Raw genomic sequence first — 17,277 nt, 5'->3', positions numbered from 1 at the left:
GACCGAACATATACTGTACTGTGAGATTAATTAACCAATCAGGCAGCGGTACGTCACAAAGCACACCTGTCTGTATTGCAGTGCTGTGACGACGATCACGACTAAGATATTGTGTAGTAAAAAAATAAACATAAAATGTTGTTGAATTTTAAGAAATAACATTTAAAAAGAGAGAGAGTTGTTTAAGATTCAGCCTAAACATGATGTATGTTTGTGATTTTTGCAGTTACTTTGTTATGTTATGAAGATATTTTGAATTGATATACAGAGTTATATTATATTATATTATATTATATTATATTATTATTGATAGTTTGGCTAACTTTAAATGAAATCAATCAATCAATCAAATGAATTTATCATCAATTTATTGAACACATAAAAACATTAGATAGTGTTTGTCTGGGATCTTTAACAGACAAGCATGTAAAAACAGAGACACACAAAAGATCAAACATATAAAATAAAAACAATTATGTTTTATAATAATATACAACAGACCCATTTACAGAGGGAATGAACTTCTCTGTTTCTCAGTTTCCTCTGCATGGTTTTCTTTTGCCGTCATACTGCAGCTGAGCTACCACTCCAGTTTCTGCAGGTCACAGTCTGAGCACAACACTCTTTAGCAGCAGTAGCAGAAGTATTTAAGAGAGCTAACAGCATTAAAATCTTCACAGTATTGCAGAGAAAACTACAACAAACATTGCTTCCTATATTAGCATTCTCACCATATGAGCTGTGGTTGAATGATCCTCTTCTTCATTTTACTCATGAACAAGCAGGTTGTTTTCACCTAACTCAGGCCTTGGTTTGTTTGACATCTTCCCTACACTTTTTTTCAATATTCCTATGGATGAGGAATATACTACTTTTCTGGTTTCATCTGCAAATGTAAATGATCAGGTTTAACTCTTCTGGGGTACACAGTTGTGTTGACATCAATAACCTGAGAACACAACTTTGCAAGAGCCCAGTGGGATGAAGGTGAAAATGTTTTTTCCAAGGTCGACTGACTTTGTGTCAGAACTGTTAAAGTTCATTTAAGGCATCATTTACTTTTGTTTCTTTTGTACATTTTAAAATCAATCAGCCAAACAAAATGTTAAAAATGTACAGTTTACTAAAAATCGAACTTATGAAAATTACAGATGAATCCTATTTTTAATAACATAGTTTTTTAATATGTGAAACAATGAATACATTTTGCTTTATGAAGACTCGTTGTATTAGTCCTAACATTTTCTCTTCTGCACCAACCTCTCCATGAGTTTTACTGGTTGAAGAGCCACGTCAATGAAATTTCTCCTTTGTCCCATGGAGTGGTTATTTAAAATATTTAAAAACTATAAATAGCTTGTTTGAAGAAATGCTTGAGGATGAAAAGCAAAGGCCAAATGCTTTGAAATGTTAGCTGTGAGCCAGAGTCCCTGATAACACAAAGTGGCATCCTTTTGTTCTCAGAATAACAAACAGATATCAAGAGCGTAATATATATATATATATATATATATATATATATATATATATATATATATATATATATATATATATATATATATATAACTGATAGCCATTGAACGAGTTTGGCATTATGTATTTAATTCATTTTTAATTAATTTTCTTTGCTTGCAAATACAACATAAAATCCTTCCAGCAATTATAACTAAACAAATCTGATACAAAATAGTGTAGAAATATGATGGACCTTAATAAAAAAAACTCTTCTGTTCTACATAACATAAACTAAAACTGTAAAACTATGCAAAAAAAACAAAACAGTCTGTCCATTTGTAGTTTGCTCTCCTTTCAGATTGTGTCCTAAAATAAAAACACACCAGAAAAGACGAGAATAAATCAAAAATCTATAGAAATATTGACATTATAATTACAACTAAACTGGCCTTTTCTAGAAATTAGCAAAGTTTTCATTCAAAATTAGACCTTTACTTAATGCAGCATAACACTGTAAGTTTAAAAAAAAATAATTTAGCATTTTTAAAGACTCTATCCTAATGAGCCTAGAGATCGGTAACGTCGTCATCAGACCAGTCATTTTGGAGCATCACTCCTGTAAATTGTTCTCCCGTTGGTTCAGCAACTGGAGATCCAGTCCTGCTATTAAAATCTGGTGTGGCATTTACTGACTGTGCTGGCTCCTTGGCCTGGAAATGGTCTAAAGATGGAGAAATGGACTCTGTGTCCAACATCCACCCGTATCCGACGTAGGCTGGGGGAAACGTGGTTGGTCCCCTCGCTCCATCTGTGCTCAAACTTTGAGTCCAAGAGGGAGGGGGAGGCGTGAAGACAGCCCCAGCTATGAGCTGCCCGTGATAAAGGGCGTTGTCAATGCTGAGCCTGAGGTTGATGGGAGACGGGGGTCGCATGTCGAACTCTATAAGTGAGAGGACACATTCTCGTTCTCCAACTTTCTGCCACAACAGCGCAGTCTGAGAGTCAGAGCTGCTGATGCTAACAGGATCAGAACTGTAGTCCAGTTTAGAGGAAGCCTGCTTATCATCATGCAGTGCATTGTTGCTGATACCAGATCTAGACAGGTTATGCTTTGCAATGTTGTTTGGCATCAAGTCTTCCAAGGATTTCTCTGATTTTCCCCTCAGGCCTCTTCGCATGCTAACCAAAACTCTTTGCCACCAGCTTTTCTTTACTTCCTTTTTAGAGATGTTATCTCTACCCTGTAAATCCACGCCTCTTGCTTGGCCTTTAGATGGCGTCCAGAAGACCCAAGATCCAAGAAAAAGGACAGAGAATCCCCATGCTAATTCAAAAATCCTGGCCCAGAACTGACTGAGCCACCAACCCCAGCTAAAGTGCCTCCAGCTCCCCAGGAGCCCGTAGAGCCAAAGAACAGTGTATATCTGAATGCTGCAACAAAGCACACCAAGGAAGGCGCACACAGCCGTTACTCGCTTCCCGAGCCTCTCTGTCCTGTGAGAGGGAACCCACTGTGGGACAGCAGATCTGGAGAAATGTTGTGAGTGGGAGAGGGACTTGGTGAGGATTCCCAGGCAGAAAGGGATGGCCCAGCAAAGGGAGACAGTCTGCAGCAAAAGAGGGAAAGCTGGGGGCAAGGTTGAAGAGTACAGATCGGCTAAAAGTAAGAAAGAGCAGTGCGATATACCGAGTACTCCAACCACCCATGGGGAGTGCAGCTTTGAAGGGAAAGATGTTACTTTTATCCCTCGGAGCATGACAAGAGCGAGGACAACCTGCACCCACAGAAGAAGCTGCAGAGGAATATTTTGTAGAGCTGCCAGTGCGGCATGAGGCAGGATCTGACGGGTACCGTAAGGATCGACGAGAAGGAGGGTTGTGCGCAGAGCACCTGCTACAGCAAGGAAACTATTAGAAAGCGTGAGGGCATCACAAAGGGTATGAGGAAGAGTGCACGCTCCAGCAATTCCCAAAAGCGCCAGAGCTGTTATCAACATGAAAAGGCTTGCAGATCCAAAGACATGCAGCTCCCAAGCAAATGCCAGAGTGCGGCTCATGTCATCCCACAGCAGGCTGGTGCCATTGAAGCTGTTAAAGATCGTGCAAGGCGAGACACCGAGCATGCATGGGCTCCCAGGTCCAGACAAGCTGGGATTATTCACGAAGGTAAACACACTGGTTTGGACTGGGATTCTGGAGTGGTCTTCACCTGAAAGAGAGAGATGTCTTATTTTTACACAAGAAATAGATAAAGAATAGTGCCCTTTCACAACCATGAGCTTGATTTGCATTCTAACTAGGGCTGCACCGATTACAGTTTTCTGGACGATTGCCGATTACCGTTCTTTAAAAAGCCTGACCTACCGACTCCAATTTTGGCTGATTCGTCTGAAATGTTGCTAAATATAGCAACAAAGTTGATGAGTTGGTAACAATAGGGTTACTATTGTTAACTGTGAATGTGAAGATGTGACCTGGTGGGCCAGTCTGTCAGTCAAACCTCTCTGACAGGAGAGCAGAAGAGGACAGTGGTTGATTTTCAGACCTTTGCTGAGGTAGATAATATTAGTGGATAAGATCAGCTTCACATGTAAGTATCAGTTGATCACCGATCTCCCAAAATTAAGGAAATCAATGCTGATGAATCAGTGCCAACAAATGCCTCACTCAAATTCAGCAGTGAGAATAATATTGTATTTACGCTTTGCAGTTCAAAAGTGTATGAAGACAAGCAACTTTAAGTAAACGGTGCTCCACCATTGGCTTTCTACACGTCTGATACAGCTGTGTACATAATTTGATCTCCAGCTAACTTATATCGACACAGATTTTCTTTTTCTTTTTTGAGCATGCCATAGTAAAACATTCAGTTTTCCATTTCTCGCCTGCAGTGCCACTGCTTTACAAAGTTTTGCCTTTTGCATTGTAACCGTTGCAACTTGGAGCCACCATGTTTATTGGACATGAGTAACTTTGCCACAAAATTTGGGTAAATGTTTTTCAAATCGCACCAATGAGGCAGTAATGAAGTTCAGATGAAACTGACATTAGGTTCCTCTGACGGCCACTTTAAAACATTAAACCACATGGTTTACACTGTATGTAAGCATTTACATACACTAAAAATCAAGATATCTTAAGAACATATAATTATTCTGCCATTTAGCAAATTCTAATAATTTTGGTAATCTTAACGAATATAAAAAAACAAATTCAACTTGAGTCCATGTCAGATGGTGATGAAAAAGGTTATAACTTTCAACATACAGTTATTTACTAAATCAGAAAATCCATTCCAATTTGTTGGACTAAAAGTACCTCACATTTCTATATTAAAATGTGTTTTTTGTTTTTTTTTATTGGTCTGATGTAATATTTGAATCTTAAATCTCATGTTTTCATTGAAAATGCTTAAAATTGATCAGAAACCAAAGGCTTGAACTCATCAATCTGTGTGTAGTTAATCTATATAATGTGTTTTACTAAGTGACTCGGGTTACTGAAATAAATCAACTTTTAAGTAATATTTCAATTTACTGAATACGACTGTAAATATCTGGTTTTAACTGTATATTATGCTAGCCAAACATATTCTAGTAATCTGAAGGATTAAAATGAGATTATAATGTGTTTGAGTTTAAATCAAGTTTACCTTTCTGCAAGTCATCATCCAAAGGCTCGCCCTCAGAGATCACAGTGGAGCGTTCAGATCCTGGAACTGAGTCTTTGGTTTCGTCTGCTCCTTGGTTGTAGACACTTAGTGCTGGTCTTGTGGTTAATGTGATTCCAGTTCCTGAGTGGTTTTCATTGCTCAGCCGCTCAGACTCCTTTCGGACTGCAGTCTCCCCGTTGCTGAGCTCCAGTGAAGTCAGGATGTCAGCAGTCTGTCCGCTGCCCTCCACAAGGCTCTCTGAACCAAATGTATCTCCGCCGGCTACATTTTTCAGCCTGTCAGTGTTTCCGCCTGTACTTTGAGCTGCTTCGACCGTATCAGAGGCGGCCAATGAGTCCAAAGTCTGAGTGAGACTTCCAGGTGAACAGAGAGATGCAGTTAGAGCGACGAAAAGAAAAGTTGAGAGACCCATTTTTGTTGATTTACAGCCACGGTCTGTGGAGACGAAGCAAAAAAGAATTGGGGATTAGTCATCACATCTTTAAGAGAATTTATTTTTGAAAACATCCTTAATTAAAAGCATTTTTTCACGAGGAACAAGTGTTTTACGGAATACTATTTAGGATAATTGCCAATGTGTTGACAGTAGAAAGATTTCAAAGGTTAAGACTCATTTAAACAGAGATCTCCAAGATGATCATGTGTTTTAATCCTGTAATTCCCTGAGTAATCCAAAGGGTTTACAATCCGCACAGCATCTGCAGACGGTTTGACCCAGCAAAAAAAATAAATAAAAAAATAGAAAAAGGAGTAAACATAAAGGTTCACAGTATAACTCAGAACTATTTGTGCTGTTTGGTATAAATGTTGTGATGACACTTGCGTCACTTGTGAAAAATGTATAATAAAAGCTATAATGACTACGTCTGCTTTTACAACTTCTTACTGTAACATAATCAGGTACTTTGACTTTTAGATCCAACAGCAGTTGAGAATGCAATATAAATTTAAACACTTACAGTTTAGGTAGAATAAAATTAAATACTGAGTATCCAAAAGAAAAAAAAAACTGAGATTATTGTCCATTCAATTTAGCATTTAATCATTTACAAAATAGTGTTTTGAAAGCAGAATCTGAAATAAAATATTTATTATTCACACATTTCAGTATTCAGCTGCAAGAACAAAATAACCTAAAAACAAAAACTACATTGTAACTGCAGAGGTACCTGTTGCTCCTGCCAGTCCTCTGCCTTCCTCTTCGGGGTTTCAGTCGTTGTGCTCCATCTTTATTGCTGCAGGGCTTCTCATTGATTTCTACCGTGGAACATAAACGTCTCACTGAACACAGAAACTGAACAGAGGGTTGAGAGGCACGCTCGCAGACGTCTAACCTTTCAAGCCGATATCTTAGTCCTCTTACTGCACCAGCTGCTTCCTTGGCCTTTTCCCGTCCAGGATGACCTGAATAGCTGCAGCTGCTTGTGAAATGTAAAAAAAAAAAAAAAAAAAAAAAAAAAAGGTCCATGAAAATCAGCTGAAAAAGTTGCTTTTTCGTTTTTTGCAATATACAATTTATAGCTTTTTTCTTTCTTTTGGATTAATGAAAGCCTGCAAAAGCCTCACCTGACGTTTTACAACATTTGTTTGAAGGTAAATCCCTTTGCAAAGGGATTACTTTAAGATCCTTACAGTGGCACCGAGTCACATGAGGCGATGATGTGAAGCCAAGAAGACACGAGCACCTGCTCAATTTATGACAACTATTATTTACACACACAACCTGGAATTAACTATGGACTGAGGATGGTCTGTGTGTTGTGTGATAAAACATAATTGCTAATTAATTGAGTGTCCTCTATCGTTGATATGAAAGCAGTTTGTTTTATGTCCCAGTCACAAACTTTAATGTACTTTATTTGGATTTTCTTTGGTAAACCAACACACAGAAGCACATTTTGAAAGCCAAATAATGCTAAGTTTTCAACATTTTTTGCAAATAAAAATATGAAACATGCGGCATGCATTTTCATTCAGGCCTGGTCCCCTGTGGTTTGTAGAATCACATTTTACTGCAATTTCAACAAATCTTTCAGGAGATGTCCTCATAGAGACTGAAATTTTTGCCAGACCTTTTTGGCAACATAATTTACACTCAGTCAGACTGAACAGAGAGTAATTGATTACGTTAACTTTCGAGTCTCGTCACAGATTCTCAGTTGGATTTAGGTCTGAACTTTAACGGCGTCATTCTAACTCATGTTTTGATTTGTTTTCCATTGTAACTCCGACTGCATGTTCAGGATCATTGCTCTCCTGGAATGTAAACCTGGGTTAGAGTCTCAAGTAGTTTCAATTGAAATGCATGTATGATTGAAATGAAATTATTATGTTTTTGTAAAAAATCTTGATATAGCATGCATTGTGATTTGGTGCTTTACAAATAAACTAAATTGAATAGAATTGAATTAAAATCCAAATAAAATTGAGCAAAGTTTGGAGAATGAATACAGAAAGCTGCACTGTACATCAGAGATGGTAACTTACATTTACTTGAGTCCTTTTGGGGGGGGAAGGTGACTTTAAGAGTAGATTACTTTTTACTTTTAAATAAGTAATTTTTTTTTTTATGAAATATCACTATTTTTACTTGAGTAAAATTTCTGGATACGTTACCCCCTACAAGTAACTTAGTTGAGTGAAGAAGAAACATGTTTCAAAGAAATATACATGAGCTACTGACACAGATCTTGTTGAAGTGAGTCTTCTTTTTTAAAACTGTTGACTCTGTTGTATCATATTTTTCTCTCTTCTTCTGTAAGATGTTCTGTTGTATGATGTTTTAATGTTTTCTGAACATGACATTGATGAAAATGGGAATTTTTCTCCTCCATCGATACCCGGTTAAATAAAGTAAAAATAAATATACAGCCTTGTTATTATCATGCTGTTGTCTATATGCTGAGCTTGCCATGCCATTTGGAAATAATGCAAAATTGTTTAATCTGTTTACTGTTTGAATAAATAATGCATGCAATTATATTATCTACAGTAAATATTGGTTTGAAACTGATTTGATAAACTGTTTATTCTCAAAAATTGTTATTTTGAAATTCATTTCTATTGCTTTATGTTAAATTTTGGTATTTAAAACACTGGAATCTGCATATTATTTACTTTATCTTTTTGTTTGTTTGTTGTTTTTTTTTTACTTTATCTCTAGTAAAAATGTGTTGAAGTAATGCTGGGTTGTACTCTACCAACTTCTGCAATATTATATCCTACTATTACATCAACAGAGTCCTTGCAGTATCAGACGATCTGCGGAGAGGGCTGATTTTAACTCTTACCTGTCCAGGGAGTGACTGACTCTGCCCATTCAGAGGGCGCATCTATGTCGGTCCACCTTAAGAGCAGCACGGGGCAGTTTGTTGTGGAGCGAGCAGGGGGACGCCCTCAGTGGCACATGCCTGGCGCTTTAAGGCAGACTGGGGAAGTTAGATTTTGTTAAAGGTATACACATTCAAATATTTACCAGGCTTCACATTGGCTATTGAGGGAAGCACTTTAACAATAACGCGTTTTAAATGGGTCTGCAAATCAGTTTTTATTGGGTTTTGATCTATTTTATCACACGTCAGTTTAAGTAAGCTTTACGAAACGAGGAGATTTGTAGATTTTGTAATGTAATTCTTTTCAGATGTTGTGTTACAGTATTTACATGTGAATATGTTGCACTTTTCACTTCCAATTTATCTCACTGTGGTGATACAGACAGGTATAATTGTTTTAATACGCTGCATAAGATTTATTCATTATTATTTTGGCGCCATCGTGTATTAAACCATAAAGAGGACTAGGTATTTGTGTCATGCTATATTTTGGCCACCATGAAGTTCTGGTTCCAGTCATAGATGGACACGCAGCTGGTTTGGGTCCCAGGATGGGAGCCTCAGTTTAGGTTTGATTCTCGTTGCTTTCAGGGCCCATACCGCCGACATTTTACTGCTTTCTGGACAGCATACCAAGGCGGGTTTTCTTAATATGCGAAGTGTGCATCTCAGAAATATTTCCTGGGATTTCAATCAGCGCTGCACTGGAGGAAACTCACAGAGCAGAGCAGCGGCAGCCCCCGGAGCCCAGCCTGTAAAATAAGCAGACGTCAGAGACTCTTCGCCCCGCTTCACCGCTGCAGTTACATTTTTATCGCGGTGTAATCACAGCGTTATTTGCGGGATTTCACGGCTGCTTACACGGCGCTATGTAGCGCAGCGAATGGCATGCTGGTGGTAGCTGTTAGACGTTTATCGGCTTTTTAATTTTAAACACCGTGCCTTGGCGGAAAGAAGAGGATTTCGTTTTATTTAAGGTAGCATGACAGGATCCTTCAGGCTGTCGAGCTAGCTAGCTAGCATTAGCTCAGTGGCTAGCTTAGCGTCCTGATGTTGTAATGAATGGAGGATGGCTTTGATGTTCGTTCCGGGGCAAACTTTGCAATTTAATTGTATATGTTGTGATAATATTTGTATTTTGATAAAGCCCTATCAATTACGCCAAACATTTGCAAGTCAGAATACTCTCCATATGGTTTGGGACTTGGCAGGGTCTTGCTAACACATAGCTAGCATGCTAATAGCTACCTCAACCATTAAAACATTTGATCTTCAATTAATTGAAATCACGTAAGCATGTTTTTAGTTAATTTGGTTAGTACTTTATACATATGTAATCGAAAGTCACCTAATGTAAACATGTAATCGTGTGCAAGAGATAATCTGATCGAAAAGTCTCCAGAAAAAGTTGAATTTAGCGCATTAGCCTCAGTTATTTGTTTTCCATAATGTGCAACGTTCCTAAGCTGCAGTTTAGCAGATATTTCTTTCTGTTTAAGATGTTTGTTTGTTTTTTTTTCGCAAAAATAAAATCATTATTAAACAGCTTTATATTTAAATCGTCCTTTAAATACGAATGATTTGAAACATAATGTATGCTGTCATGTTTGTTTGATTTTTTTTTTTTTTTTCAACTTTATTATTTCAGGTCAAGTGACGATGAACGAGCAGGAGGGCGGGGTGGTCTCATTTGACGAATATGTGCGGCAGAAGGCCCGCACTGTGCCTCAGCATAGGATGAAGGAGTTTCTGGAGTCCCTCGCTAAGGGCCCAGAGGTGCTGCAGGAGTTCAACCAGCAGGGGGGAGGAGGAGGAGCAGCGGCCACCACCACAACCATGGTGTACCAGCAGCAGGAGGCCAACTGTGTCTACACAGACAGCACGGAGGTGGCTGGATCCCTCCTGGAGCTGGCCTGCCCAGTAAGGCTTTGCTGCAGTCGCTGTTAAAGGAAATGCATCTGTAGTTACTGTCTGTAGTATTCAGTCAGCTTTGAGAAGGCCGGAGCTGATGGTAAAAGGATGATTTGTTAAAGCCATCCGTATAAGAGCTAAACAAGAAAAATAAAGATTACAATCGTTTCCTGAAGCACAGCTCCTCACATTGATACAATTCCTTTCATTAATCACTAATTAAGCAATTACAGAATCAAAATACCTTAATAAACTTAAGTTGTTACCTTGTTCCCTTATTGGCTGAAGCTAAATTTAAGTTGCCTTTTATGCATTTGTTCTGTTACCATGGATACCTAATACAGAATGTTGCCAAAATAAAAGCATGGACCTTTAATGGCAGTTACAAGAAACAAAGTGACTAGAAAAAAAAAAAAAAGGTGCATAAGCTGCATTTCCAATAGACAAATTTATTCTTCTTAACTAGCTTTGGGCATTTTGTTTGAGTCTGAGCTGTAGCTTAATGTTTATGAATTGTTTTTATTGCTCTGAAGTGGAGAAGCCACAACTTGTTCTCAAAATCCATGTTCAGGGTAAAGGATCAAAGGACAGCTAAGATATCTCTCTTTCAGTCTTTTACAGCATGACTGAAATTGATCCAGGATGGACATTAGTCTGTTAACCTGTTTTCACAACATAATATCACCTTTCAGATAATAGCTATGCGAGTAAAAACTCTCTTTGCTGTTCATTTTGTCACTCACACCATAAAAGTAGATTTAGTGAGATGACGAGCTGTTCAAGCTTTCAGGACATGCATACATGATCGCAGGCTGAATATAGGCAACTTGTTTATAACTTGGTGTGTCTGATATGAGAATATGTGTGCTGTAAATGTGAGGCATTCTGGTTTGATGCTTATTTATTGGCATTTTCCTTAAATGTGTCATTTGTTTTCAAGATTTGTGTCATTAGAGATAGAAAAAATAAAAACACAAAGACATGTGCTTTTGTTTTTTTTTTTGCAGGTCCAGGTAACCTCAGCCGAGATTTCCCCCCAAATGTCTGTACATCCAGGCTCTGAGCAGCAACTCCAAGTTCAGGTGGGTTTATATATTTTGATTTTTAAAATGCAATTAATAAGGCATACGACACCAAAAAGGAGCTGCTGAAGATGGACATATTAAACAGTAGGTGTATGTGAGCCACTTAGCAATAATTGGAAATTTTCAGTGTCAATTCATAAACTAAATAAGAAGCACAGTTAAGTCGCGGCTCTTTTGTTATTAGGTGCAACTCGCAGTTGTGCAAACGAAGCTTTATTGTTGCTGTTGAAATGCAGTGTCTTCACAAAACTTTTTTTTCTCAGCTTTATGTATAGTTTTTGAATTTTAACACACAGGAGACTACATGAGCCGTCATGAAAGGAAAAGTATTAAATAAAAGCATCTTAAGGAAGTAATACGATAACTGATGCTTATAGTACAATTATGGCCAGACTGAAGTATGGATATTTTGTAGATCTGCTGTCTTAAAAAAGGTATTATAACAATAAAAGATACGACTACATAAGCCAAAAAAAGAGCAAAATAAATACACCAAGTATAGACAGTGAGGCAAAAAACTGGTTTCTCTTTGTAGAAATAGTTTTTGTTTGGCCATTTATACTCAACTTTCATCAAACATGCAACAGTAAAAACAGTTTAAATCATTTAAATTTTCCCTGTTTTACCCCTCGATCATGTTGGATCACGTTTCTTTGCCTCCGATTAGTGTAATTACTGGTGGGTTTCTGGCAGGTCCAGATCCAGGAACAGCCGGGCCAAGCGGTAGGCCAGGTTCTGCAGGTGTCTTCCCCGTCCCAGCAGGAGCTGCAGGGAATCTCCACGGCTCAGCTGGTGCAGCAGGCCGAGCTCACAGAGGAGCAGCAGCAGCAGGTACAGGAATCCTGTTGGTGCTCGATGATCCTGAGCATCAGTAAACGTGACCCGTTTACTGAACGCGCTCACCGTGTTTTGCAGATCCAGGCTCAGCTGATTGCAGCTGTTGCTGGAGGTCAGCAGATCCAGCTGTCAAGCGGCGAACAAATCCAGCTCCAAGGAGCGCAGCACATCCAGCTGCCTGGCGGGCAGCAGATCCAGCTCCAGGCGGGCCAGCAGATCCAGCTGCAGAGCGGCCAGCAGATCCAGCTGCAGAGCGGCCAGCAGATCCAGATCCAGACCATAGAGGCCATGTCTCCGTCCCAGCAGCAGGATTCTCCAAGGGAGGGCGAGAGGCGGCCGGGCGCCGTCGCCACCGTTCTCCAGCCAGCAAAGAAGCGCAAGGTGGATGTTCCCCTCACCCTCTCCTACGCCGTGCCGCAGGGCCAGCAGGTGGCCACGGTTCTGACCATCCCTCAGGGGCAGCAGCAGAGCTACGTCTCCCTGCGACCCGACCTGCTGACCGTCGACAGCGCTCAGCTGTACAGCACCACAGGAACCATCACAGGCCCCACGGGCGAGACCTGGACCATCCCCGTCTACTCCACTCCACAGCAGCAGGGCGTGACGCACATCGCCATACCACAGGATGCATACAGCACCGTGCAGGTCACCACGACAACCAACGGCAAGGACAAAGTGGCGGCCAGCTCTGCGTCGAGGTCCGCAGACGGTCAGGCGGCCTCCACCCAGGAGGAGATAGTGCAGACGCTGCTGCCTGCGCAGTTCATGAACGGGAACATCCACATCCCGGTGGCAGTGCAGACTGTAGGAGGGACTTACAACACCACACAGTCGGTCCACATCTGGGACCCCAGTCAGCAGCAGAGCCACGGCGACGACGGCGCAGAGCAGCAGCTCCATCTGCAGGTTGGAAACGCATTCCTCTTACGCAGCCGCAGTCACTCATAAACAGTCCTGACATCTAACAGACAATAAGTTAAAGTAAGATTAATACAGTCTGTGTGGATTATTATACTCTCTGTTAATCCAGCTTGCATTCGCAGGAAGCATTTGTAAAGTTTTCCTTCTGGTTCTGCACAGGGTCAAGTAGAGACAGGCGCCGACGTGGAACCGCCTACAGAGATTCTGGTTCCCGTGTCTCTGAAGCCAGAGGAAGGTCTGGAAGTGTGGCGCTTCTGGGCGAAGAAGAAAAACGCCGAGCTCAGCAAGCAGGAACAAACAAAACTCGCACCGATAGGACGTAAGTAGACCTGGGCTTTGAGTTTGAGATTCTAGTGTGGCTGTAAAAACAGCAGCGTTTCACTTTATTATGGCATATTTAAAACAATCTGTTTCATTAAAGCCACTATCCAGGCTGTTCTGTAATACGAATCAAAGTAATCTCAGATATAGTCGCCTGTAGACAAGGTTCATACACGTTTCATACAGTAACATGTTCAATTCACTTTTCAAACATTTTCAGGGTAAGTTTTCAAACTTCCCAGCGCCATAGTTTGGAGATTAAATCAATACAAATGAACTAAATCACTGCTATATGCCATCATTTAAAACTGGTATCTTGTGATAATATTCTACATCACAGGGACAAAGCAAACTAAAATATAACAAAATGTTATGTTTTGAAAATGTACCTGGCCAAAGACAACCTTTCAGTTACACAGATCAATAAATATTCATGATATTAAGCAGATCAGTTTCTTAAGGAACATATTAAATGCTTACAAATAATCACTTCACTTTTTGTAACAAATATTTTCCCTTAAGTTTATTACAAAGCTGTGTAGTTTAAACATTAAGCTCTTCCAAGGACTCTTTCCAAACCTGGAAAACACCTAAATGAAATTCAAGCACTGTCAAGGATTTAAAGCACCTGCATGAACCTGTGTACATCATCCGTCATGGTCGGTTTTGATATTTATCATAATTTCCCAAAACAAGCTGCTGTGTTTGCGGTGACATAATGTGAGTTTTTCTTCTTTACTTGCTTGTTTTAAATGGCACTCCTTTTAAAACGTGAGCCATCATGCAGCATTTATCCGTTTTATGAACAAATATATAAACAGAATGGAGTCAGATACACTGGAACTACATTCAAGCAGGAATCTGAACACAGGTTATATCCTTCTTTCAGCCAGCTGGCTGGCAGTTTGCAGCTACAAGTGGAGGAGAGACACCTGGTGAAAACTGCAATCACTCCAACCATTCTTCCTATGCAGACAGTTCAAAGATATAACTTTAGCGTTTTTGAAACAGTGATATACCGACCCATGACTAGAATTAAGTTGGCAGCTTAAATGTTTTTACTTTATTTGCAATTCTGATGTTTTTCGTCGCACTTTGAGGAAAACTAGGAGCAAACCTTGTCCTACAAATTCAAGCTCCAGTTTCCCCCCCTCCGTTGTGCCGCTGTGCTCAGGTCGCCAGCCTCTGCGTTTCCAGGAAGACTTGGTGTCCAGCGCTGTTGCCGAGTTGAACCTGGGACTTTCCTTGATGACTCAAGAAGCTCGGGGCTCAGAGGAAGAAGAGCTGGCGCCCGATGTTCTGTATTATGTCTTCTTGTGTATTCAGAAGGTCAGCATCTCCACTCTCTAGCATAAAAACATACCAGCATGGCATCTGAACTTCTTTAACATTTGGGGGTTTATTTGTAGTATCTGTATGAAAACGGACGTGTGGATGATATCTTCTCTGATCCGTACTACACACGCTTTTGCGAGAGTTTACACAAACTCTTACAGGACTGGAAACCCAGCATCCATCCTTTAGGTGAGGGGGAGTCTTTGCTTAGCTTTTATTTAATACTTTAAAAGAAAACTTGTCATTTTCTTTATTTTTTTTTTCTTTGTTTTCCTCAGGTTATATCATTCCAAGTCATGTGACCGAGGAGATGCTGTGGGAGTGTAAACAGCTGGGTGCTCATTCTCCTGCCACATTGCTTACAACACTAATGTATTTCAACACTAAGTGAGTAATCACTAATAGATTACTTGAATTAATCACCTGGTAGCAGATTTTAAGAACTCGGTTACTTTGCAGGTATTTCCGTCTGATAACGCCTGAGCACCACATGAAAGTGGCTTTTTCAAAGGTGTTGAGACACTCGAGGAAGAATCCCACCAACGCCAAGGACAAGGCTACCAGTATTCGCCTTCTGAAAGTGCAGAGCCAACACACCTCCGGACAAAAAGGTGACGCACACAGAAGGCTCTGGGTTCCTACAGTCTTAAAAAAAAAAAAAAAATCAAAGACGACTCCTTTTTTCCATTATTTAAAGATAAAACTGAATTTCTTCAAAAAATAAATTACTGTTAACAGTTGTAGGTATTTCAGTGATGAATATCAGATCAAGTTTTGTCTATTTGAGCTTTTAAAGAATAAAAAAAAAGTGCAAATTTACCTCTTTTATTGGCTTTTAGATCCTATAAGTTCTGTGATATAAACTGGACCTGATGTTCTTGAAGTGGGTTTGGTTTAGATGCCAAAGAAATCATCAAATTCCTTTTTGGGGGGAAATTTTGTGACAGAAGATCATTAAAATCCAACTTGAACATTTTGCTGTTTCATGACTTGTGGAAACACAATGAGGTGAATGTTTTGCACGAAATGTTGACAATACTAAAAAGTGGCAGAAAAGTCTTGATTTTAAACATTTCCCAGGTTTAGAAATAAATATTTAGTGTGGAAAAAATATTAACACTGGAACTGGAAGACACTTTAAACATCCAAACAAGAACAACATTAAATAAACTGAATTATGAAGTCTCTGTAAACAAAACTGTCCTCAAAAACAGGGCTTGTTGGGACCAAAGTACCAGACTTTATCATCCACTTTTTGGTAGAAAGAGAGAAAAGAGAAAAACAATAAATCATTCAAGTGTAAATTGATCATGCGATTGATTTATCGTGACAGGTCCACAGCTGCCTGACTCATTCGTCGGTTTTTAACCTGCCGATTCTTTCAGGAACCGACGACATGTACGAAGAGCAGATTGAAGATCCTGAAAACCCTCTGCGCTGTCCCATTAAACTGTACGACTTTTACCTCTTCAAATGGTGAGCGCCTCCTCACTCCCAGCTTTCCACCAAGGCGAAACACCCTGCTGGCGTCTCAAAACGAATTCACCTCCCTGCTTTGTTTTCCAGTCCCCAAAGCGTCAAAGGGCGCAGCGACGCCTACTACATGACGCCCGAGCCCGTCGTGGCGCCGAACAGCCCGATGTGGTACTCGTCCCAGCCGCTGTCGGCTCGGCAGGTGGAGCAGATGTTGGCCCGCATCATCGTTGTGAGAGAGATCCAGGAGATGATGGGCGCCTCTCCTGAGAGCGTGAGCTAAGCTGGGCGGACTGGCTGGACTTGACTATGCAGCGCCATCCAGACTATACGCCACCTCCGAGGTCAAGTAAAGCGGAGCGTCTCCTAAAACAATCACTTTCTTCTGAGCAGAGCATTATGATTGCATTTGCTAGTTCCTGATACATTTCTCATCTGACGGGGTTGGAAAGTTTTTCCTGCAGCTCTATAATCTTTGAACTTTGAGTGGGCTGCGGGTGGCGATACGTTAGAGCGCAGGCGGATGTTTTGTTCCTTTTCTTCCTGTAGACGTCTTATTGACGCGATACGAAATTACTCAATACTGAACATCTTACTGTCACGTCTTACTTCTCTCCCAGCTCTCGCTATGATAGGTTGCCACTCGTGATTACAGGAATGATTGCTCCGGTTTTGTATTCTGACTGCAACTTAAACAATGTATTGATACGTTTAAATCTGAGCAGTGTGTGCCTTTTGTTTTTTCTTTTTTTACTTGTTTTTGAGGCTTGTCGATTTTCAACAGGATCCAGGATTTTATTGTAATTATTCATTAGACTTGATTTCCTCCCCAGTCAAAACTAGCAATTGGAGAACTACCAAATATTTTGCCATCTTTAGCCCTTCATGTATGTCTGTATAGTAGGATATTAAAGAGGAGAAACGGTTGGAAATA

The 17,277-nt window shown here is 40.1% G+C and overlaps 2 protein-coding genes across 3 annotated transcripts; one reads left to right on the top strand and one right to left on the bottom strand.

The window, feature by feature from the left end:
- Nucleotides 1-1,585: 1,585 nt before the first annotated feature.
- On the bottom strand, nt 1,586-6,693 carry LOC106918061 (proline-rich transmembrane protein 3). The gene is made up of 3 exons (XM_014987510.2): nt 6,298-6,693; nt 5,108-5,563; nt 1,586-3,664 (listed from the first exon to the last, which is right to left on the bottom strand). The coding sequence occupies exons 2-3, from the start codon at nt 5,538-5,540 to the stop codon at nt 2,022-2,024; spliced, it is 2,076 nt and encodes a 691-aa protein (XP_014842996.2). The 5' UTR covers nt 5,541-5,563; nt 6,298-6,693; the 3' UTR covers nt 1,586-2,021.
- Nucleotides 6,694-8,979: 2,286 nt separating this feature from the next.
- On the top strand, nt 8,980-17,275 carry qrich1 (glutamine-rich 1). Of its 2 annotated transcripts, none has more exons than XM_014987512.2 (12): nt 8,980-9,437; nt 10,109-10,380; nt 11,379-11,453; nt 12,150-12,287; nt 12,372-13,199; nt 13,374-13,533; nt 14,710-14,864; nt 14,945-15,059; nt 15,149-15,257; nt 15,330-15,481; nt 16,256-16,346; nt 16,437-17,275. In XM_014987512.2, the coding sequence occupies exons 2-12, from the start codon at nt 10,120-10,122 to the stop codon at nt 16,624-16,626; spliced, it is 2,274 nt and encodes a 757-aa protein (XP_014842998.2). In that variant the 5' UTR covers nt 8,980-9,437; nt 10,109-10,119; the 3' UTR covers nt 16,627-17,275. The 2 variants fall into 2 exon arrangements, with proteins under 2 accessions (XP_014842998.2, XP_014842999.2); XM_014987513.2 differs by lacking the exon at nt 8,980-9,437 and adding an exon at nt 9,492-9,750.
- The last annotated feature ends 2 nt before the right edge of the window (nt 17,276-17,277 follow it).

The sequence above is a fragment of the Poecilia mexicana genome, unplaced genomic scaffold (assembly GCF_051168715.1).
Source record: "Poecilia mexicana isolate PSO_F unplaced genomic scaffold, ASM5116871v1 scaffold_5, whole genome shotgun sequence".
Classification (NCBI taxonomy): domain Eukaryota; kingdom Metazoa; phylum Chordata; class Actinopteri; order Cyprinodontiformes; family Poeciliidae; genus Poecilia; species Poecilia mexicana.
This window is presented reverse-complemented; position numbering and strand designations above follow the sequence as displayed.